General features: G+C 35.3%; 1 protein-coding gene across 6 annotated transcripts in view; it reads left to right on the forward strand.

Moving 5' to 3' along the window:
• Positions 1-1,160: 1,160 nt before the first annotated feature.
• The window catches only part of LOC123564549 (voltage-dependent T-type calcium channel subunit alpha-1G-like), a 67,791-nt gene continuing 42,929 nt past the window's right edge, over positions 1,161-26,022 (forward strand). For 3 of the 6 annotated variants that reach the window (XM_053537170.1, XM_053537168.1, XM_053537171.1), the window contains exons 1-7: positions 1,161-1,420; positions 4,651-4,674; positions 5,725-5,822; positions 11,238-11,406; positions 21,983-22,268; positions 22,747-22,839; positions 23,749-24,550. In XM_053537170.1, the coding sequence (XP_053393145.1) occupies positions 1,194-1,420; positions 4,651-4,674; positions 5,725-5,822; positions 11,238-11,406; positions 21,983-22,268; positions 22,747-22,839; positions 23,749-24,550 (1,699 nt within the window). In that variant the 5' untranslated portion in view covers positions 1,161-1,193. The remainder of the gene's footprint in view (positions 1,421-4,650; positions 4,675-5,724; positions 5,823-11,237; positions 11,407-21,982; positions 22,269-22,746; positions 22,840-23,748; positions 24,551-26,022) is intronic. The other 3 variants (XM_053537173.1, XM_053537169.1, XM_053537172.1) reach the window with 2 other exon arrangements.

The raw sequence follows: 26,022 nt of genomic DNA on the forward strand, positions 1-26,022 counted from the left end.
ATTTTATAGAGCAGTCGGATTTTTTTTTTCATTTTATATATTAGTGTTGATTCCGGCCCGTCGGTGTTACGATACGAGTTTTGTTTAAAACCAACGAAAACGGCCGAAATCTTTGAAAATCCCATGGATACTTTTTACTTTGCTTTCTGTTAGAGCAATTGAGAATTCACTGGAAAGCTGAGAACCAGCTTTTGCAATGTATAAACCCAAATAAACTCTTTCTAAATGAAAGGTATTTTCCTTTTTGCGTTACTGGTCGGTTGTATATCAGTATATGAACTTCGCAGATTTTTCAATCTCATTCTTGTTGGACAATAGCATAATAAATGAGCCACTGGCTAGCTTTCACATAAATCTACCCTTGTAAATGTATTAAAACACAGTCTATACGATTGTATTACTCTACTTGGGACCGAAATTTCATACCACTTGCCATAATTGTGTTTAACTTGAAGCATACGTTTGACGATTTCACAGATCACTACAAATGTATTTGAAAATGCAATATCTTCTGCCAGATTACGTCAATAATGTTTAATACTGCGCCTAGAGCTTTAGAAATCAATTATAAAAAACGATACCAGATATAGACTTTGACGTCATAACTTCTACATATTTAGAAACAGTGGCACAAATACTGGATGGTATAGAATCAATTAATGGAAAACTATTTAAAAAGTATTTTTCATTTAATGGCTTTCAATTGCACTTAAAACGCTTTAGAATCCATTCGATACATTGTACTTTTATGTAGTGATATATTAAGTGAATGCATTGTAGAGATATATTCTGTGTAATTTCTTACCAGTCTGTGTAACTCAAGAAGACGTTTATTTACGTAATCTAAACACGTGGACGTCTATACAAATCATCATCATCATCTTTTTATTTTAAATCATAATAATAATAATAATAAATAAATAAATAAATAAATAAATAAATAATAATAATAATAATAATAAACATCACCATCTATATTATCATCAATAAATGTATCATCACCGTTTTAGTTTCTTGTAATGTAATCATCATTATTAATAAAATTATTATTATTATATATTATTATATATATATTATTAAAATAAACGTCAATATTACCATATTAAATTTCATTATTTCAATACTTATAGTGAATTTAAGCATGCTTGTCAACGTTTTCCTTAACGTTATTCACATGGTTCGAACGACTGAGTATGTGCGTCATCATCCTAAACTGTGTAACTCTCGGTATGTACCAGCCATGTAATGACAATGTTTGCGATAGCGTCCGCTGTCGGATACTTCAGAATTTTGACCACTTCATCTTCGCATTCTTCGCCGTGGAGATGATTATCAAGATCACGGCTATGGGATTCTGGGGAAAGACGACGTACCTAGAGGACTCCTGGAACAGACTTGACATGTTTATTGTGCTTGCCGGGTAAGATAGATTCCTTTTTTCGTAGATGCTTAAAGTAAAGAAAAAACATAACATTCCATGTACATACTTTAGCTGTTAGTTTGTGGAACAGTGTTCATGTTCTTCTTATATGATAGTATGTTTTCATTTAAAGCAATGAATGCAAATTTTTAATGTATAATCTTATATTTAGGCTGAAAGATCATATAGTTTTCCTACAGATTGTTTGAAATGCATAAATATATATATTGCACAAATTATTGGTAATAGTTTCCATGTGGTCTGTTTGTAAAATTAGACAGTTCTGTACTCAGATTTTGACGTTCTTTAGCTATAGTCATAAAACAAAAAAACGTTTTAATGTAAATTGCACTGAAAATGGACGCAGAATATATAATGTATGATTTGACTATACGAAAAATAAATTCTTACGGAATTCAAAATACTCTGCTGGCAGCCATTTCATGTAATCTATTACTGCTGTTATTCACATCGTAGATGCTTTATTTCCGCACGTGGCTTTAATGTTCAATAGTTTTTGTTGTGTGGCTTGAATATTCAATAGTTTTTGTTGTTGTGTTGTCTTTTTTAAACACATATTCTATGCATTTGTATTCCCTGATATATTTATGTAAGTGCGCCGGTCTTTTATTATCCGTCGGAAAGTAAAGTCATGCATTCAAATGCAGAAAAATAACTGTCTTCCCATCATATTTCATTTCAAGCGTGAAGAAGTTCAAAGATCAGTTCGGTTGTATATAAGGCATGAATAATTGTCTTAATTTGGATTTGAAAGTAAAACTGTCCGTGTATCCATATTAATATGCTCTTAATTACCTACCTTCAATAGTGTTTGTACAGCTGTATGTCTGATTTCTAAATTTTGTTATACGAAACTGTAATGCGTGTCATCTTAATTGGCACACTATGGTGTGTTATTGTGTGTTTCGTTTGTCTTGTTACTCCGTAATTTTGTGTTGTATTCTACAGTATTATTTGTACCGTTACATTGGAAAGTGTGCCCTAAATATCTTGGTTCATCTGATGCCATTACTACCATAATAAAATGTTTTTTTGAAGGATTTGTTTTTTAGCTCACCTGAGCACAAAGTGCTCAGGGTGAGGTATTGTGATCGCTCATCGTCCGGCGTCCGTCCGTCTGTCCGTCCGTCCGTCCGTCCGTTGTACGTCCGTTCACACTTTCCTTTAAACAACATCTCCTCCTAAACCAACAGGCCAATTTTGATGAAACTTCACAGGGATGTTCCTTGGATGGTCCCCTTTCAAAATTGTTCAAAGAATTGAATTGCATGCAGAACACTGGTTGCCATGGCAACCGAAAGGAAAAACTTTAAAAATCTTCTTCTCAAAAACCAGAAGCCCTAGAGCTAAGATATTTGGTGTGAAGCATTGCCTAGTAGAGCTCTACCAAATTTGTTCAAATCATGACCCCGGGGACAAAATTGACCCCGCCCCAGGGGTCACTTGATTTTACATAAGAAAATCTTCAAAAATCTTCTTCTCAAAAACCAGAAGCCTTAGAGCTTAGATATTTGACATGTAGCATTGCCTAGTGGACCTCTACTAAAATTGTTCAAATCATGACCCCGGGGTCAAAATTGACCCCGCCCCAGGGGTCACTTGATTTTACATAGGAAAATCTTCAAAAAATTTCTGAAAATAAACCAGAAGGCCTAGAGCTTAGATATTTCACATGTAGCATTGCCTGGTGGACCTCTACAAAATTTGTTCAAATCATGGCCCCCAGGGTCAAAATTGACCCCGCCCCAGGGGTCACTTGATTTTACATAGGAAAATATTTAAAAAATCTTCTTCTCAAAAACCAGAAGCCCTAGAGCTTAGATATTTGACATGTAGCATTGCCTAGTGGACCTCTACTAAAGTTGTTCAAATTATGACCCGGGGGTCAAAATTGACCCCGTCCTAGGGGTCACTTGACTTTACATAGGAAAATCTTCAAAAGTTTTCTAAAAATAAACCAGAAGGCCTAGAGCTTAGATATTTCACATGTAGCATTACCTAGTGGACCTCTACAAAATTTGTTCATATCATGACCCCCTGGGTCAAAATTGACCCCGCCCCAGGGGTCACTTGATTTTACATAGGAAAATCTTCAAAAATTTTCTAAAAATAAACTAGAAGGCCTAGAGACTAGATATTTGACATGTGGCATTGCCTAGTGGACCTCTACAAAATTTGTTCAAACCTTGTCCCCCGGGGTCAAATTTGACTCCGCCCTAGGGGTCACTTGATTTTACATAGGAAAATCTTAAAAAAAAATTCTAAAAATAAACAAGAAGGCCTAGATCTTAGATATTTGACATGTAGCATTGCCTATTAGACTTTTACAAAATTTATTCAAATCATGACCCCTTGGGTCAAATTGACCCTGCCCCATGGGGTTACTTGATTGTACATAGAAAAATCTTCAAAATTTTCTAAAAATAAACCAGAAGAGCTTAGATATTTGACATGTAGCATTGCCTAGTGTACCTCTACAAAAGTTTTCAAATCTTGTTTTTAAAGTTACTTAAAGAAAATTTCAACTATATTTTCTCATAATTCTTTTGATTGATTTCTATTATGATCTTTTGACCTTGAAGACTTGTCCTTAAGTGCAATGATAACATGTGAGCGATATAGGGCCATCATGGCCCTCTTGTTTCGATTTTTATGTCTTCATTATAACTTTACATTAAGCAGAGTTACGTTTTACAACTTGCAGCATTAAATAAACATTACAACTTTATTCGCCGCAATTGTTTAATACATAGTCTTACAACGAAATGTGTTTATGTGCTTTTAGTTGCATGCTCTTATCAGTTTTATATATATTACCCTTGCATCTGCTCTTTCAATTATCGTTGTTTTCTCACTAATACCCCAATTTAGATATCATTTTACGAAATTAATCTAAATTCAACGGTTAATAATGTTAATATTTTATGTTGCTTTTATTGTACTTATTTTCATCATATTGATGAGTGCTGTATGTCTAAATCTGTATCTTAAATCAATCATTTAGCTGGAGTTAACATACAAAACATATTCTGCGTCCATTTTCTTCCACAATTTAATTGATTTGTCTCCCAAAATAACAACACGGCAGCAAAATTTTAAGATTCAAATTCATTTTCTATCGGCATGAATTGGTAGTTGATCTTATCCACATTTTTTGTGTTTGATACTTTATTCATTTTTGATTTTTCCTGCATTTTCATGCTATAAAGAGTTGTTGACTACGTAGTTGACAAGTAAGGATTTGTTTCATTTTTTCCGCCTAGATGTGTCGTTTCGCATGGCATATGTTGTGTATAAAACCATTGTGTAGCTATTAAGGTTTATTGAATAGGAACTTTATGTAACTAATCATTAGAAGATTTAATTTGAATATAAATAAACAATGCTGATTATACATATTATAATTTTGCACATTTTCTTAGTAAATGTTATCTTAAACCATTTACCAAAATATGCTGTTCCAACTTGGATGTAGATCTATTTGTTTCAATGATTTTACTTGCGCATTTATATCTAAAGAACGAGGAATTGTTGAACAAACGTTGAAGGATTTATCATTGTCGTTTGTCTTTCTCCCCGAGCTTGATAACCAAAAATGGCATGCTGTGATTTTTAAAAGCAACAATGTGTTTAACTGTCTTTAAATGTACCCTTTTTCATCAACGTAATTGCCGATGTTTGCATGGCCTATTTTCCTCGTCTAGTTCCCAAGCACAAACATACTTACGCAACTGTTTGGACCCAGCATTCGGCGCATTTAGAAATAATGTCCGTTGTACCGTTGAAAGATATGCTTACCATAAAGTTATACTGTTCAATAAAATAATGAAGTGTATTTTCTACGCGCATCATTATTCTCTTGCGTTATATGGCTTGTGATATTAAAATTAAAACATGCAATGTAGTGTATACATTGTAGAAATAACACCCACCCATCTATTCCCATCCCACCCCATTGTTCTTGTGGTGCACAATCCTACCTAATATTTACATTTGCTTTTAAAATAGACAACACTTTGCAGTCACTTGTGCATTACCCGCCAGCTCTGTATTTTGAACAGTTAACAATAGCCACAACTTTGCATTGTAACTGTCTTCTGTTTCTTTTCATTGTTTGATCTTGATATTGTACTTCTACTTTAAATGTATAACATATTTTATAAGTAACTAAAGAGATAATAACAATAATGATAATAAAGTTTAATATAAACTTTGTAATCAACAATATCTTATATACCGATATATATGTCTTCGATTAAATATTTTAAATATTTTTTCTTCAGTACGCTAGAGTATGGTATTGATTCAGAACACCTAAGTCTTTCAGCGATACGAACTATCAGGGTGCTCCGACCATTGAGAGCCATCAACAGGATACCAAGTAAGTATCCGTGTTTTATAGAGCGCAAACAGTATAAAAATGTATTACGGAGAGGTTTTGACTCATAATTATACAGACTGGGCTTAAAATGTACTTTTTCGCGAAACCTTTACTTAAATATTGTAAAATGATTTTGTTGAAATTACTTTCGTAAGGAGGCACAGGTACTGTCCCACCATAGCATTTCAACATTTTGAACAGGAGAGTTACAGAAAAAAAATATATGTGCCAACAAACTCATTCTTTCTATTTAAAATGAACCAGCTTGTTCCAGGGACTTGAAAGGTTAAACACTCGCTCATAAATTGTTGAATTATTTACTAACAATAACTTTTATAAGGAAGCAGGGACACCAGCTAACCGTATACATCCTGCCCTCTCTTGCAGAAATAAATGTATTTCTTGCACGACAAGATAGTCATCCAGTCTTATGACTACAATTTAGTTTGTATAAAATACAGTGTTTCCTCCAATTATCTGACTTTAATTTATAATGTTTAAAACAGAGTCTCGGTATCATTAACTCGAAAAATAATGTATCTGGGTGTAGCAAATGACAAAGAAGTTGGGATAAAATCTTTAAGACGCCATTTATTACGTCTGTTTTTTTTTTCAACGCGATTTCGGTCATATAACGTTTTTCCAGCTGAAGTATTAGAGGATTACCCTAGGTGACCGTCCAAACACCATTTCAGGCACAAGTGTCTACCTTGGTAGAAATCTCGAGATTTTGTAAATAATCTGAATAGACAATGTTAACAATTATATAGTTGTAAATTGAATTTAGTTTGGCGCCATTCTAACATTTGTAATCTCGACATTGTAACAATAGTGTCTGGCAACAATTAAGCAATGCTACTAAAACCTCTTAAACATACTTTGATAATATTAAATGGTGTTCCTTTGACATGTCAATTTTTCTACAATAATGTGAGGATATTATCTGTCTTAGTGTTTGATAATAAGCATTCACGTCTCTGGAATGATAGCTGAAATAAGAAGATACTTAACTTGATGGTCGTGCGTCTTTACTATGTGCTTTTGATATTACATCAATTAAAAACATCTAAAATCTATGAAAACTTGTTACCTTTACACGTATGCTTTAGTAAACGGTTGCCAGATGTACGTAATATAATGTAAGAGGCGCTTTGATGACAGTGTGTCACCACCATTACGTACAATAAACACGTACATATAATAGTTTACAAATTTCTTTATCTGATTTTAGCTATTTTATATATATGTATTATTTTTGCATTCAGTTTTCAACATTAAAAACAGAAATGTACACATAATGCTTGTAGTATCATATAAAATCATTTACAGCATCCGAAGATTCTATCGTAAGAATATGTAAACTACTTTTCGAGGATAACATGTGAAAAAGTGTTTTGTTTTAATTAAGAATATAGAACTGGGCTGCATTCGGCGATAAGCTCGTCATCTTTTATGAGACAACTCTAAACAACTGGTGAAGTAGTATTCTTTTTTCAGAGTTATGTCTTTTTTGAAAAATAAACAATTGAATGTAGAAACGGGACATTACTCATATTCCAAAGCAAAAACATTGGTTACGCCTCGAGTACACATAATCACCCGCCGAAAAGTGACAAAAAACAGCAGTTTTATGTTAGATTTTTTTCACTTCCTCTGACGAAAAGCTAATTGTCAACCAACCCCCCTCTGGATCGAAGGCGCCAATCATAATTATTTTAAGAATAGTATAAATGGAAGGTTTTAGCATATTTTTTTCCAAGTTACCAGCACGTATGCAACGAAAGAAACAAATCAAATCGACCTTCCTACGCACAGAAACAATTCAAGGACTAGGTATTGTTTGGTCGAAAGATTATCAAAAGCCAATAATTTATCAACAATTCCGTCATGATAATATATGGAATCCTCGGTACTAACATACTGACCAACATTGGCAATATCTTTTTTTCTGGGATTTGACTTGACCATCTCCTCAGAAGCGGCCAGGGCACATCTTTTGATGAAGATATTTTAAACATTTTCCGGAGAAGGCCTCCACATCCTAACCAGCGGAACTCATGTGCGTATAGACTTTAAAAGCCTTGGTATGCCCCAGAGACACTGACCTCCATATCGTATGATAATGACAAATAAAAGGAAGTGTTTAGATATCGATAAATTATTGCTTTATTTCTTTAAAAGGCTTTGAAACTTTGTTACTGACAAATTGTATGTTTTGGAAACGCATGAGAATTAACAGGCATTACATACAAATTCCTCCGCGGTATACTGGTCAAGAAGGTAGGAATGTTTTTATTGCCGAAGCGGTTCGGGTTCGATTCCCGACTTAGATCTTATTTTTTTCTTGATTTCGCATTGATAAGATAGTTTGAAAACAAACACTCACGTTCAAATATTCAAAATATGACCAAACTTAATTAAAAAAAAAAAGATCATATTTAGCGAAAATCTTTAAAGTTTGTAACAAGAGCTTTACTTTTACAGAGCTGATACGGCCAAACTCTACAGTAACATGTCATTTTAATGACGTTTTTATTTGTCTTCAATGTAGATTCAGACGTTTGTAAGCAGACTATTTTGTTCGAAAATATGTCGTCGTGGGCGATCGTCGGAAACACTATAAACTCTGATCTGGAAACTGTAGATTTTCACGACTTTCTTTGTCTATGGACAACACTTAAATTTTTTATCGGCACCCATTATAACGATTTGATGTGCACTGACACATTCAAACTATAAAACAAGAAAGAAGGTTGTATTTTGTGAAGTTTAACTTGGTTTTAATGAGTTTAAATACCAAGTCACAGCAGTGTGATTTTGATGCGATTTTGCAGCAAGCAAATCTCTCTAGAAGATACTGGGTCCCTACTTCTCTCTTCAGTTTACGTCAGTTTGAGGACAATTCTTCAAAGTAAGATAAGTTTCACTCTGAAATAGGCTCAGCTATTCGTGGCAGCTCTGTGAAAATAGTTCATTTTACTAGTATATCAAATATATAGGGAATAATATTATCGAATGCCAGTTGGTTGTGGTCTGCTACCCAAAAAAGTCTTGTTCACGCAATAACCCCAAGTTTTCCGTTTCGATCTTGTTGGAGAATAAACATAAACGTGGCACGATGGTCTAACGTTAACACGTCTGACTGTCAGCCCAAAGGTTCGGGTTCAGATCCCGGTCCAGGCACAAACGTATCTAAGATGATCTTGTGTGTCTCAATTCTAACCATGAAGCCGCTGCTAGTTCTTCCTAGAAAAGACGGCTTCGTGTGCGTGCATGGGTGCTACACGGTGCGGAAACTTCTGATTCAAGCACCCGTTTTAAACCAAAATTGAGCAAAAAAATGGAACATATAGGTTCTGTTTATTATGAACTTTTTTCGGCAAAACAAAGAAATCACATTTGTTTCACCGAATCACTCACCTTATTCCTTAACTTTTACTTATGCCGTCGGCATTATTTGTTTAGAATTTGAAAATTTAATAGTATTTCTGCCTTTTCCTGAAAAAGGTATGTTTTTATAAAGTTAGTGTTAAGGGTTTCGGATAAACAGAACTAGACGAGTAGATGCGCTCTTCTGTATATTTATTTTCTATGCTCATAGCATGAAATTCCAACACATGTGAACGAGCGATTCTCTGAAAATAATTACTTAATTATTTTAGGAAATAGCACAAAATGTATTTATAACAATTAAAATAAGTTGCATACCGACTATGATGTCTTAAGCGTCGAAACCTTTAATATTATTTCGAAAGTAATTCAAACGTTGACATACGGTATAAACAACTGACGTAACGGGCGTCGCGCAAAAATGCGCAAGACGCGACGTTAACGAAAAGCGCCAAAAATGACGTCTGCTGGATTAACTATTCTAACATGGCTCGATTTGATTTCCAGTTAAACAAAGAAGAAAATCAAGCTCTGTATATCCTGCGATAAACAACGGTTGACGCGCGGACCGGTAAGAGAGCATAATGACGTCAATTATGACGTCATATTGCCGCCTGACGTCCGATACATTACTACTCGCGTAAATGAAGTCCAGCATAATATTTATTAAAACATACCAATGAGCATGTCAGAATGAAAACAATCAATGCCTTCTTGTAATTTATCGTCTAATTTACGTCGTTTAGATGCTTCAGTATTTAACCACTCGGGCTAACGCCCTCGTGGTTCAATTCCTACGCATCTGAACTCTGAACCGTGGTAAATCAGACGATAAACCACTCGAAGGCCTCGATTATTTGTTAATTAACTTTGCTAGTTTTAACAAGCGATGTTAAATAACAAATCAATTTAAGAATCAACATTTAATTCTAAAATGATTCTTACAGTTAGGATCAAGCTTTTTTTTTTACTTTACTCTATTTTGGACATTTAAATATGTTACATAGTCTTAAATCGTTCCGCATTCCGTGTAAAGTTCTTTCTGATTATACTGTAACCTTTTTCAAAGATATTGTGAGGAATGCTTGTATATTGGTAACTAATGGTCATTTTTGTGAAGTGTTGGCGACTGAATAATAACAGGATTTAAAGTTAATGATATATATCTTCTAGAGATCAAATAATTCATGCTGCCGGTAATAAGACTGTGTGATGACTCACTCTATAATTATCTTGTCATTTCCCGATTCCTGGCATTAAATACTGCAAATTCACCATTTGCTCAAATTAATAGCATCTCTAACGGCATAGTCCCGCTGGAAAAGAATTTAAAACTTGAATTCACATGCAATGTTAAGATATCATCACAAACTTTTCTCTGATTCAGCAATAAATTGAGTTGTCAGCACCTGGCTATTGGGTTTGGTACATTTTTGTTTAACCTGCACGTTTTGATCAAGTTTTTTTTCTGCAATGCAGAATTTGATTAAACCTTGGCTTTTCAAAACTTTAGAATGTACTCTTAAAATATTGGCAACTAAAAAGTAAGGGTTATATGCTCTTTTTGCTAGAATGGTTTGAGGAACTTAAACATATTTCTATTCGCAAAAATGTCATCAAAATTATATTTTTCCAGTCACACAAAGGAACAAGCACTCAACAACATTTTTAATTGCCGAAATAATTAAGTATATCTCATGTACAACTAAATAAAGTAAAAAGTAATCAAACTGGCAATTAAACAAGGTGGCAATTAAACAAGGTAACAAGGGATTACTTCTATCAATCTGGTCTGAATGTCACATGAATACAGGATTATCTATCTTTACTATCACATCAGTCGTGTATCTGTTACTGATTTGCCTGGTAGCATGGGAAAGATAACTGCTACTTCAGCAACGTGATAACGAACTGTAATGAGGTCTGTTCTGCAACTCACAGCAAGTTGCCATGTAAATGTTTTATCAGTTTCCATAAACAAACACACTATCTAAATTTGTGTTAATTGATGTTTTTAATTTGCAGGTATGAGGATACTGGTGATGCTGCTGCTCGATACCTTGCCAATGTTAGGGAATGTGTTGTTGTTGTGTTTCTTTGTCTTTTTTATCTTTGGTATAATCGGTGTACAGTTGTGGGCAGGAGTCCTTAGAAATAGATGCTTCATAAATATCAGCGATCACATATCATATAAGTAAGTACTTTTATTAACTTGGTACCAACTGAACATGCATTTTAACTTTTCATAGTAATGGGGCGATAAATCCTAGTTATTTCACCTTCAGGTTGTTTTTTTCGGCGATACATGACCATTTTGTGTCGGTTCGCCGTAAAACCCAACTCACTCACCCACTCACAGGTTGGTTATACTTTTGTATTTGTTTCGTTAATTCTCCATTAACATGATTAAGAAGAGAGAGTTTCTAAATATCGTTATGATATTTCGTCATTCAACCCTTTTCACTTTCATACGGAACGAATTCAAATGAAAGTCCAAGTCTCTTTGTGGTAAAAAAGACGTTGTTTTCAGGACAGAAGATTACACCTACTTCGATACAGTTTTAAAGGAACATTCAAAATTGTATTCAATGTGAAAAACTACTTTAGCCATGAACATGTATAAAAAGAACTTTTACATGAGCGCATGGGTTCAGCCATGGAAATAGTATAATATAGGTCATCGCCACGGAAATATATACGACAAAGTGATTTATCGCCAATATTTCCGGTACATCAATTATGCATTTTTAATATTTTCCTAATCAAGGTTTAACAGTCTGTGTAAGGAAACGAGGCTGAGAAAGATATATACATGAAGATTGATCACTCTTAGGTACCGTCCGAGTCGCCACTCAACCTAATATCATTATTTAATTCTTAGAAATGTGAAATTACGTGTGATTCAAAGCCTGAAATGATATGAAAACGGCTTTTATGACAAGTCTAGTACAAAACGTTTTATTCGGGTCTGTTTTAAGACTTCATTTTCTAATGCTTACTCAGTTTAAAGAATCAGTTTTAAAATATACTAAAATTGAAAGCATCTTCAGGTTTGAAGAAGTCACTTTAATTGTATACAAAATAAATTACGATAAAAGCAGACATTTAACAAAGTTTTAAGGTTTTTTGTAGAGCAACGTCAAAGTAATTGATTCAGCCAGTTTTATTAGAGAAATATTAACTAAAAACGGTGAAAATCTCCTGCACACTAATCAATGCTGCCATTCTAATAACCTTTAGAAACAATAATTAGTGATAACGGAATGGCAAGTGAATCAATACACAGAAAACTAACTGTAATTTAGCAAATGTCAGACATGGCAGATTACATCTATTTATTTGCAGAAGTAAACTTTATTAAACCAGTCAAGTTATCACTTATCTTAACAATAGCAACATTGCTTATCAAATATACAAACACTGTTAAGAAAGGATTTATGATGACATCAACGATGAAAAAAGCGCAATGACACTGTTACGGCATCTGCATATACTTATCAGCATTGTTCCATTACGAAAAGTAGTCCAGGCGCCTTTGGGAGAGTAGAAATGAAGACAACTGTAAAATATACAAGTGTATGTTTAGTCGCTATCAAGATATTTTAGTAGACGGATAATATTGCATTAAAACAGTCGGGAACCGCTCATTCAATTGTATTTATTTTAAGACTCCGGTTACCATAATCCAACACACCTGGTTCAATTCCCGAACAGCTTGGTCTGCTTTGCGTAATAGGTGTTTATTGTGGCCACTCATGTACATTTGGGGAAATCTCATACTCAAACGGACGATTAGGTCTCCAACAATTATTAAAAACACAACAACTTTACTTCAATTAAAGACATCATGTTATTATTATTATTATTATTATTATTATTATTCATATCGGGCAAATGCCCACATAGTGATAAATTTATTACAACTAGCACTATGAATTGTCACTTATTTAAACAGTCAGTGTCAATATGCTTAATTCAATAGATAGATCTTCTGCGGTACCAAATAGGTGACAGATAGATCAGATCCTCCGCGGTACCATATAGGCGACAGATAGATCAGATCCTCCGCGGTATCATATTGGCGACAGATAGATCAAGTCCTTAGAACACTGTTTTCAATTAAACGTCTGTCCCAGATATTGCGTAAAGCTTCCTATAATTTGTCCTGCTGTCGTTGTGGATATATGGGCCGCTAAGTAATTCTGAAGTCGCGATAGTAACACAACAAAGCACAACTGACTGGCGCGTAGCGGAAACTCAAGCTTAAGGTGTTATGTGACAAACGAAGAATAAAAACTATTTTAAGCCACCCCCTGATTTGCTTGACCCAGTGGACTAATAATTATATGGTAAGTTATTAAAGTGTTACACAACACGCAAGATTTGTGTACACCATGCACTACCGTGCTACACCATGTACGGACGAGTTACACCATGTACGGACGCGCTACACCATGCGCTAACGTGCTACACCATGCACTAACGTGCTACACATGCACTGACGTGCTACACCACGCACTAACGTGCTACACATGCACTAACGTGCTACAACCATGCACTTACGTGCTACACCACGCACTAACGTGCTACACCACACACTAACGTGTTACACCACGCACTAATGTGCTACACATGCACAACGTGCTACACTAGTATGCACCAACCGGCTGCAGGGCCCCCCAAAACATTAGCCAAACAACAAGGATTACTCGAGAGACACCAAAATATGCACGAGCGAACCTCGAGGCCCTGTAAGATCGTATTTTTAAATTTTGTTGTACGCAGTAACAGGGGAGGCTTAAAATACGTTCACTTTAACACGTTTAATGGTAAAAGATTTACTAAGATTATCAGTTTTAATGAATTTCTAATAGCTGGAAAATACATGCAACTCTAAAGCTAGAATTTCCGCTGGGCTTCACTTAGCGACTGAGTAAGTAGAATAGAGAACTTTGTTCACTCCTTGCAGATCACTTTATATAATGTACTGATAGAAAGTTCCACTACGTTTGTTGATACGCTTGTCCTCCATTAATTTTAAGCCCTTGACTTGTGTAATGCTTATTCTCTGGAGCTTGATTCCTCTGCCCTGGGAGCCGTGAAATATTTAGACCGCTTGAATTCATCTTGGCACTGAAATGCAGATAAAATCTCCCGCAGTACTCTAGTAAATACTAAAAAATAGCCAATATTTTTTTTTTTTTTTTTTTTTTAAACAATATATAAATGAGGTTTTCGATATTCACAAACAACAAAATAGCGTTAACGGTTATGATACAAATGTAATAATAAGGGTGTGGTGGGTGGGAATTTTGCTAGTCAGGCATTGGCTTCCTCGTGAAAAGAGGGTGCTTATGACGTCATTATTGATGACGACAAATTCGGTAATCATCGGCAGTTTCCGCCGTATTCGCTAAAACTGGAGTGCTATTCTTATAGTAAAATATATATCATTTATTTATGTACTTATTTATTTATTTAACTTCTGTACGATTAATATCTAAACAAAACCAATATCCGTCGCTAAAATAAACCTGGTTATTTTTTAGTAATAACCCTAATTATTTTAAGACTCCGGTTACCATAATCCAACACACCTGGTTCAATTCCCGAACAGCTTGGTCTGCTTTGCGTAATAGGTGTTTATTGTGGCCACTCATGTACATTTGGGGAAATCTCATACTCAAACGGACGATTAGGTCTCCAACAATTATTAAAAACACAACAACTTTACTTCAATTAAAGACATCATGTTATTATTATTATTATTATTATTATTATTATTATTCATATCGGGCAAATGCCCACATAGTGATAAATTTATTACAACTAGCACTATGAATTGTCACTTATTTAAACAGTCAGTGTCAATATGCTTAATTCAATAGATAGATCTTCTGCGGTACCAAATAGGTGACAGATAGATCAGATCCTCCGCGGTACCATATAGGCGACAGATAGATCAGATCCTCCGCGGTACCATATTGGCGACAGATAGATCAAGTCCTTAGAACACTGTTTTCAAATTAAACGTCTGTCCCAGTATTGCGTAAAGCTTCCTATAATTTGTCCTGCTGTCGTTGTGGATATATGTGGCCGCTAAGTAATTCTGAAGTCGCGATAGTAACACAACAAAGCACAACTGACTGGCGCGTAGCGGAAACTCAAGCTTAAGGTGTTATGTGACAAACGAAGAATAAAAACTATTTTAAGCCATCCCCTGATTTGCTTGACCCAGTGGACTAATAATTATATGGTAAGTTATTAAAGTGTTACACAACACGCAAGATTTGTTACACCATGCACTACCGTGCTACACCATGTACGGACGAGTACACCATGTACGGACGCGCTACACCATGCGCTAACGTGCTACACCATGCACTAACGTGCTACACATGCACTGACGTGCTACACCACGCACTAACGTGCTACACATGCACTAACGTGCTACACCATGCACTTACGTGCTACACCACGCACTAACGAGCTACACCACACACTAACGTGTTACACCACGCACTAATGTGCTACACATGCACAACGTGCTACACTAGTATGCACCAACCGCTGCAGGGCCCCCCAAAACATTAGCCAAACAACAAGGATTACTCGAGAGACACCAAAATATGCACGAGCGAACCTCGAGGCCCTGTAAGATCGTATTTTTAAATTTTGTTGTACGCAGTAACAGGGGAGGCTTAAAATACGTTCACTTTAACACGTTTAATGGTAAAAGATTTACTAAGATTATCAGTTTAATGAATTTCGAATAGCTGGAAAATACATGCAACTCTAAAGCTAGAATTTCCGCCACAAAATTTTCTCGAGAAAATTTCCGCCAAATTCTAGCCTAAGTTCTCTCAAAGTGCGACGGAAAGTTTATCAAGTGAAAAAATCAAGGCCGGAGTTAGACGAATGTATTCATCTGCGCGAAATAATTCTATCGCTTTATAAGAAATGTCAATTTTGAGAATCCTGTTACGACTGTTCTGAACTATTTCCTTATGCCCTATTCCATTTAAACGGCGAAGTTTATCAATGGACACGTGAAACGGTACACATGGAGAGGACCATTGTGGTACCAAGGAGCCTGTTGAAGGAACATGTTTAACCTGACGGTTTCGAATTGAATGTTTAGAGTAATAACATTGCCCAGCATAACCGTCAAACTAGGAATTAGGAACACTTCCATAGGCAAACCTTGTTCACGCACTTAAACTGACCGGCAGAAACACAAGTAAACCAACACACGAGTTACATAACTTTACACCGTAAACCACCACACGGGTTTACATAACTTTACACCGAAAACCAACACACGGGTTAACATAATATTACACCGTAAACTTAGTTTTCCTACACACGGGTTTACAAAAACCTTACCGCGTAAACCAACACACGGGTAAACAAACTTCATACACAACTGACATGATGTACACTTTTATACACAACTGGCATTTGCCCTGACACGCCGAGGATATATACATGGACACGCCTAGAACAGTAGTTTCTTGGATACATTATACTTACACGGACAAGTTTGCATTTAAATGGACAAACTGTTGCTAGTATATACACAGGCACGGACATGCCCTGATTACTGACACGGACATACTGGCATTTGTATATACCGCACAACTTACACATACCAACTGACATTTGTATACATTATTACTTACACGGACAAGCTTGCACTTAAACGGAGCACTTAAACGGACAAACTGATGCTAGTATAAACACGGACACGGGACACGCCCTCATTACTGACACGGACATGCTGGCATTTGTATACCGCACAACTTACACATACCAACAGACATTTGTTTACATTATTACTTACACGGACATACTGGCATTTGTATACCGCACAACTTACACATACCAACAGACATTGTTTTACATTATTACTTACACGGACATACTGGCATTTGTATATACCGCACAACTTACACATACCAACTGACATTTGTATACAATATTACTTACACGACAAGTTTGCATTAAACAGACAACTGATGCTAGTATAAACACGGACACGCGCTGATCATTGACACGGACAAGCTGGCATTTGTATACCGCACAACTTACACGTACCAACAGATATTGTATGCATTAATTACTTACACGGACAAGTTTGCACACAAACAGACAAACTGATGGTAGTATAAAAAACGTACTCGCCCTGATCACGGACACGGACACGCCCTGATTACTGACACGGACATGCTGGCATTTGTATAACGCACAACTTGCACATACCAACACACATTTGTGTACATTATTACTTACACGGACAATTTTGCACTTAAACGGACAAACTGATGCTAGTATAAACACGGACACGGACACGCCCTGGTTACTGACATGGATATGCTGATATTTGCATACCCCACAACTTACACATACCATCAGACATTTGTGTACATTATTACTTACACGGACAATTTTGTACTTAAACGGACACAACTGATGCTATATACGGGCACGGACATGCCCTGATTACTTACACGGACATACTGCCATTTGTATACCGCACCACTTACACATATCAACAGACATTTGTATACATTCTTACTTACACGGACAAGCTTGCGTTTGACTACATTACTACTTGATATAAACCCGGCACTGAATAGACAGACTGGCGGTACTCCTTTCGCGGACAGAATGGCGTTTGAGTAGATAATTACTAACGGACAAACTTGAACGTTACTACCTTTACGGACAAAACTTGCGGTTGTGTACATACACGATAAATCAACCAAGGCACTGACTTCTACTGAGATTGAAATCCCTTACTGTAAATAACAACTACGAACTACCCATGGAGACACCAATCCGTAAACGCATATAATATTCAATCTATAAAATTAACGAATGAAATTATCAACACATGCGCCTGCCCCCTTATCCGTTTTTTATTTTTGCCGCCACGATAAATTCTAAAATTATTCACCCGAAAATTCAAATCAAATAGCTATCGATCCGAAATTGATGCACGATTAACCTAAATATCATTGCTTCAAACCTTAAATATGGTTACCGTGTAAATATTTTAAATACTAAGTATCGGTTATTGTGTCAAGTAAATCCTATTAAATCGGAATAAATGTTAATCAGGCTTTGATCGACTTGATTGATTTCTTTATGTTTATGTCACGGCAAAATGACTGTTCTCCAAATGATCACATCTTCACAATAAGACCATTATTTGGTCCAAAAGCTTAGATGACATTTATTATTGGACAAAAATCACCAGCCACATAAAAGTCAGGTATTTCATTTTTAAAAGTTGTAGCTCCATCAAATTACTGACAAAATGTTGTGTAGGAACTGGTTCGCCTTTCATTTTATTATTTTTATTATATAATCGGAAGTGGCCTTGCAATAATTCCGGTGAAGGATACTGATTTTTATTTGAAAAATAATCCATACGTACAATGTCGAGTTTATTGAAATATATTTCCAAAAATATGCGATAAAGGTAAGCTGGATGCGCGACAGTCACACTGATCACCCATATTTCTAATTATGGAAATACATCGAGCGCTGCGCCCTCAGTTTGAAAAGAAATTCAATTACAGGTGCAATTCTTTATAATACCTATTACTATACGTTGAAGATGAGCTATAGAGATTATAGCACGTACGATGCAAGGTACGAATCTGCTTTCGAGCTAAGAATGTTTTACTAATACGTGTATTTAACTACTGCCGTTCCTTAAATGGTGTTTGTGCGTTGCTGCAGGTGCTGGTGGTCGACCATAATAAAATAACTTGCTTTAATGAACTGATGATCTGTATCTAACCTTAGTTCAAAGTTCATAGCTGAAAAATTATTCACAGAGATGAGCTGTCACTTATTTAGTGTCAACTATTTAAAATAGGCGTACCTCCTTTAGTCTTTCATATAAGATGTACTAGCACCATAAAGATTTAAGGACGAAAAGAAAAATATTTCTGGATAGAACATTTATTCTTGTTATAAATGCTTGTTTTTGAGTTATACGCTATGTCATGTTATGAGCATCTCGCACTACCTGAAGAAAGTCACCCTCTGACCTATAGGCCTATTATCGATTGCTTTTCTCTATTGGTGATGTCACAGCTTTATTACGTCACTGTTGGCGTATTTCTTTTGCCGTCATGTACCAGTACTGAATAACAGTGAATGAGTAACGCATATTCACAGGCCAATTTTATAGCTCTAAGTCTATTAGCGCTATAAGTTATATTTTACAAGGTTCCAACATCAAATTACAACATTGAAAGCAAATATATTTGAGGAGATATATTCATATCTATTCTTGTGTGCTTTTTCTGTCGTGAGCATCCGGGATAAAACGAACGTGACTTTACACTGTGCTAAAAGCTCTATGCCGTAGGTTCATGCATAATTTTGATAGAAACTAAGTGTTTTTCTACAGGTTTGATGCAGAACCTGCTGAAGAAAGTTTCTGTTCACGAGATAAATGTACCACCTACAGCAAATTATAATATCTATTTCGTTTCCTATAGAGCAATATATGGAACTTACAGTTTATTTTAATGTGAAACACTAATGTACGATTACGTCTTTTTTCAGACGTGGCTGATCAGACTCGAATGAAAGTGATAAATTGTAAACGTCACGAGTTGGACTAATGTTGACATAACTTGGCCCAATCCATTTGTATAAATAATTAATTATCCTCCTTATGATTATCATGTTCATATTGTTGTCTGTATACAATAAATTATTATTAACTAGATTCTATACTAGATCTAATACTAAAGGCATTTAGATGTCGGAATATTAAGGGTACGAATCATTGCCTCACTGTCACGATTAAATTTTATCTATAATCTATTAGATCTATGAATTCGTTAATCACTTCCTTTCCCAGAATACTTACAGTGCAGCGCATGACCTACAGCTCAATACAGATTTATATATTCCACCCGCCATATTTGCGAGTCGTCTGAGAGCGATTTCATAGGTTCGATACCCGCTTGGCCGGCCAATAAAGCAGAATAGGCATCTGTTGTCACATATGGCAGACTATCACCACCACACCCTGACATTCTATTACTAGAACTATCTGTGAGTTTATTTAGCAAAGAATCAAAATCTATAACGTTGCAATCAACATTACCTGTATGCACCGATCCTTGTGTAACCAACAATCTGACATGTTCAACTTAAACTTCAGAATTTTCCGTCGGCATAGCCTCATCCGCCTTCGATCGTTTGCTCTGAGAAGTACTAGGCACTTGTTTATCATTTGCCGTTCCTTCTTAGCAAGTTTCCTCCTCATTTCAGAGATTAAATCGGATAAAGTTTTTTTGTCAGAATTTTGCTAGTCAGGCATTGGCTTCCTCGTGAAAAGAGGGTGCTTATGACGTCATTATTGATGACGACAAATTCGGTAATCATCGGCAGTTTCCGCCGTATTCGCTAAAGCTGGAGTGCTATTCTTATAGTAAAATATATATCATTTATTTATGTACTTATTTATTTATTTAACTTCTGTACGATTAATATCTAAACAAAACCAATATCCGTCGCTAAAATAAACCTGGTTATTTTTTAGTAATAACCCTAATTATTATACTTGAGAGAAAAAGTGCGCATATGACAGTGATGACGTCAGTTATCAGCAATCAATAAACACAATGTGTGGCAAAATTAAGTACGTGTCTCCGTTATTATTACACCATTTTTTTCTGTAACAATCACTCTTCAGTCAGTTTTCATTCCAGAAGTGCAGTGAGACTTTCAGCAATAAACTGATTTCAAAAAAATAGCAAAATTATCACTTCCTAGACAGGCACTGGAGCCAATTTATACCATCATTCAGAAACATTTGGTTAATGTCTTTATCACTTTTATATTAAGATTTCAAGCGGATCTTTCCCTCAGTAAAATATGTATTAACTTAAGTCTGCTATTTGTATGTCATTTGCAACAATAAACAAGAAGAAAATGAATATGATTTACTGACGCATGGATTCACACCATCGAAAGTAAACGAAAGTTTAATGAAGGGCAGTTGTAATATTTAATATTCAGTCGGCTGTCCTTCTCATTTGTGTCTTAAGTACTGAATATACAATGATATGGAATAAATAAATAAACACATACTTGATAGGGATACATAAAGGCAGCATCATCTTCAACTTACGAGTACTACTATAGTAGCAAAAATGTGGTAGACACAAGGGACCAATGCTATGATAAAATACAGTGTCGAGAGAGTAACTTATGTAAATGGTGTCATTACACACGACATTGTAATACATCAAAAATATCTCTTACGCATCAATTATGTATCGGATATTACATCTTTTCATATATATCCTAGTGTGACTATCCTTTACAAATTACAGAGATCATGAGCCTGTCATCCAGCAAAAAGATTGCCTTCATAATTTGTAATCATATTTAAAATGTAACAATGACAATTTTTAAAATATTTATCATTTTGGTGAATATGGAGAATATTGGTCAAGATTATAACTGAATTGATAGCTGTGAGGCAGACTATTCTATGTTACTGCAACTTTTGTATCACTAATCATTACTCTAAAACCACCGCAATAATACTAGAGCCATTATAAACGACTAGAATATAAAACATTCTACATAAAAAAAACATTAACTTTGATACAGAAACAAAGCATCATTAAGAACCTATTATTTATTTTAATATGCTTTTTGTATTTCAGTTGCACATGTATTTCATGTCTAATAATTGCATTTTACTAAAACAGTTTTTATTTTTTCAGCGTGAGTTTGCGGCCGTATTATGTCCCAATGAAAGAGTACGAGGACTATATTTGTGCAAGGCCTGGTGAATCTGGTATGCGAAAATGCGAGAACCTTCCGCGGTATCAATTTGAGGGCATAAAATGCAATGGTACCGCGAAGCCGTTCCAGAATAACACACCAACGAACAGCTCGTGTGTGAACTGGAACCAGTATTACACTGTTTGTGATGCCGGGGACAAAAACCCCTTCCAGGGTGCAATCTCGTTTGATAACATTGGCCTTGCGTGGGTAGCTATATTCCAGGTATGAAATCATTATATAATGGGAAACATTTAAGTCTGATTTTCCGCTCCAGAAATGGTTCAATATACTCTCCAGATGACTTTATATGATAAAATACTAAAGTATTGTTTTTTTGTTTTGTTTTGATTGATACTCTTTCGTCACAAAGAACTGCTCATTTATGTCGTACTAAGGCATGTTCCATTATATCATATCGCCTTTGAGGCATGGATAGCGTATACAACGTTAGCCCATTGAGTTGCTTGATTAGTAAAAAGAACAACAAGGCATTGGCATCTTTAAGTAATTAAAAAAACTCTTGTACTACATAAAGTCCAACGGAGTTCAATATTTGGGAATCAATTTATGTTAAACCTGTGCTGATAACATTTCGAAATTCATTTTGTGCCAATACGTACTCGTATTCTCTCTACGCATTTTCTATAGTATGTCCATAACACAGCACAGCTTGCTTTATTGTGAATATTTTCTTTTACAGGTGATTAGCCTTGAGAGTTGGGTTAATATTATGTATTACGTTCAAGACGCTCATTCTTTCTGGGACTGGTCCTACTTTGTTGCTCTTATTGTTGTAAGTGGTGTTTGTGTTTGTTTTACTTTACATACTTTTATGAATCCCTGTAAGAATGTAAAGCACATATTTATATGGTAAATATTATTGTTAAAATTAGTTTATGTGATGCCCTCATTCAGATCAAAGGGAAGTTATCATGGAAGAAACGGACTCGTTTAAAGCACTACAATGTGTACCTTTAAAATAAGTATCGTTTGAAGCACACAGACTCGTAATTAGTGGTCGGTAATAGTGATTGGTCAACTGCTTTGCACACACTGCCCCACCCTCCCCACTCCCCCACCGCCAACGCCCCATACTTGTCCGTCAGTCCGTCAGTTCGTGGGATCGTGTGATTAAATTTAAGTGTACAAACTTTTTTTTCAAGAAACTTGCTACATAGTCAGATGATAAAATGGAAAATATGTTTTTTTTTATTTTGTTGTTTTGACAACAGATGTGATTGTTTTTTATTGCAACAAATAGTTCATAAGGCTGACAAAACATTGTATATAGGATAAAAGTACAAGATATGTTTTCATGAAACTTGGTACATGTTAGATAGATTGCAATATTGCTGATATGCACGTTCTTTTATTTTGTTACTACAAAAACATCCAGCGACAACGTTAAAGTACATGTATATAACAAAGATTACAGTCAATATGTTGTATCAAGCTGCTTCACTTTTCAAAGATGCGCATGCGCATATCTTACAAAACTGTTTAATTATATAGTGCAAATAAAAGTTATGTAATTAATCTGTCTAGACGGTAGGAATCGTGACAGCTTTGTAATCACAGGGAAATCTAAAAGCAATTTTCATTTCTCAATTTATATTTATGTTTGAGAAGTGTACGCTTTCATTAAAGCACGAGTTCAATACTTGAAAGAAATGAAGTATGTATATTTTCTCTTAATTTTCAGATTGGCTCATTCTTCATGATCAATTTATGTTTAGTTGTCATAGCGACGCAGTTTTCCGAAACTAAGAAACGTGAGACAGAGAGAATGTTGCAGGAGAGAAAACGTTATCAGTCAACGAGCACATTAGCTAGTAACTCCGAGCCTAGCAGTTGTTATACTGAAATTCTTAAATATATTGGACATCTATACAGGCGTGGAAAACGAAAATTAATAAAACTGTACTACGAAAAGACAGGCAGACCGCATAAAAAAGCCAAACCGGAGTTGATTCTCCGGAAGAAAAAGAAGAAAGGTATCGCTCAGCATCATCACAGTCAATGTAATCATGCACGCAGTAAAAATCAGAGACATGCACATTATCATTATGTATATCTAAATCACGAAACTGTACCACTGTGCCATGATAGTTACCCTTCAAATCATTTAGCTCCTAGAGCCAGCCCTGAGGCATCTGAGGTAGATCCTATATCCTCACCACGGCGGCCGCCCTTTCTGACGGTCCCTGGCATCAGTGCTCAACCATCGTCCGAATCCTTGAACACATTAGCTATAGCAGCTGCTGAGGTTTTAACACCTTCGCTCTTCAAATCATTTGCTCCCTCATCTAATCAACTATCAGCGCATGTTTCGAATGCAAATAGCAGAAATCCGTCATTTAGTATAGATGGAAGTGTGAAGCATCTACAGCTTTTGCCTGACGTTGTCTCAACCCACAGTGCAAAGAATGCAACTATAGCAGCCTCTAATACATTAGTAAATGAGGAATACGATGCGTTTAAATTTCATCATGTGAATGATAAAGGCAAGTAAATAGCTTAGTACTGTTTGCATGCTCTGTAACCCTCTTTAGTTAATTTATTGTTTCAAGTTTACCTGACATAGCATTTACACTTAAATGGAAGAAATATTTTAGCTTTTATTCTAATAATGGTGTATGGATTTTAGTAAGAATATATCTTACTTTGATAAATGAGGATTTGAAATTTCATGCCGATGCGTTTGTGTGTTTACGTAAGATTGTAAGTTGTTGCAAATGTCAGCTTCCATTAAAACCTCTCACTTTCTATGTGCGCTATTGTAATTTAGCACTGGCAACAACATAATTCCAATGACGGAATTTTGTTAATGTACTGTGATATTCAGTTATAGCGTAGACGCATATATTTAATTGTACCTCTGCAACGCATTATCGTCTTGAAATCTCATTCTCTCGGATGTCTCGTTATTTCTGTCTATTTGTCTCCAGGCTCCTCTCCATCTCCCCCACCCTTACCTACTACTCAAATATTTTTTTTGAATTCATCAAGAGATAGGTTATATAGTTGAGGTAGCTTTTTGCGAACTATAACGTCCTTTAACGATCTTTTGTGTATTATTATTTTTCTGAAATAATTTGAGATAGGTAAATGGCACGATATGTTATGTCAAGAAGCACTTTTCGTAACAGTTATTTTATCTCAGCTTTTCTCCAATCCTGAAAATTATCAGGGTATAATATCACTCGGAAGACTATAAGGAGAAGTGGTTACGCTAGTTGTGACGTTATGTGAGTCGTATCTTCTGCAAGTAACTGATGTCTTTTCGTATTCTTCCATTTTGAAGATGATTTGCTAACTTGTAGATTAATATTTCTTGCATCATGTGCATCGTGTAAACATAAAATTCTGTTTGTAGAATATGCTTCAAATGAACATTGTTTGGCGTGTTTGCCCCCATATGAAGTTTGTTGTTTGAATAAAAATCATAATGTAGCTTTTGCTAATCTTACTTTATATTTGGGAAACAAAACTTCTTAAATGTCTAATCCATTGCACACAAAAACATCTCGAACGAACTTGTTTGATTATTGTCATTTGAACAGATTTCGTCTTGAAACTCTCACATAGATTTTATACAGAAACGCGTCACGATTCGGTGTCAAAATGTTTATGGATAGATTGAACATTCTCAACAAAATTGTAGATTTTGTCTCCTTTTCCTGGTAAAGCAATTTATCAGCAGCTGTAGCTGTACATGTAGCAATAACATGATAAAATCTTCATTTACGCACACTATCAGATTTTGATTTAACCACATTTTATTGCTTGTATATACATGCAAGTAGATACATAAAATTACAACAATACAAAAGAAAATGGGTTGGGGAACAAGTTCTATCAAATTACATTAAGCTCTTCCCAGTAGTGAAAATTACAGAAAAATACAAGAATGGCGACACAGAATTATTTACATGTATATGCAGTTAATAATTTAAATGTTATTTGTCATTAAATC

This window comes from Mercenaria mercenaria, chromosome 2 (genome assembly GCF_021730395.1).
Source record: "Mercenaria mercenaria strain notata chromosome 2, MADL_Memer_1, whole genome shotgun sequence".
NCBI lineage: Eukaryota > Metazoa > Mollusca > Bivalvia > Venerida > Veneridae > Mercenaria > Mercenaria mercenaria.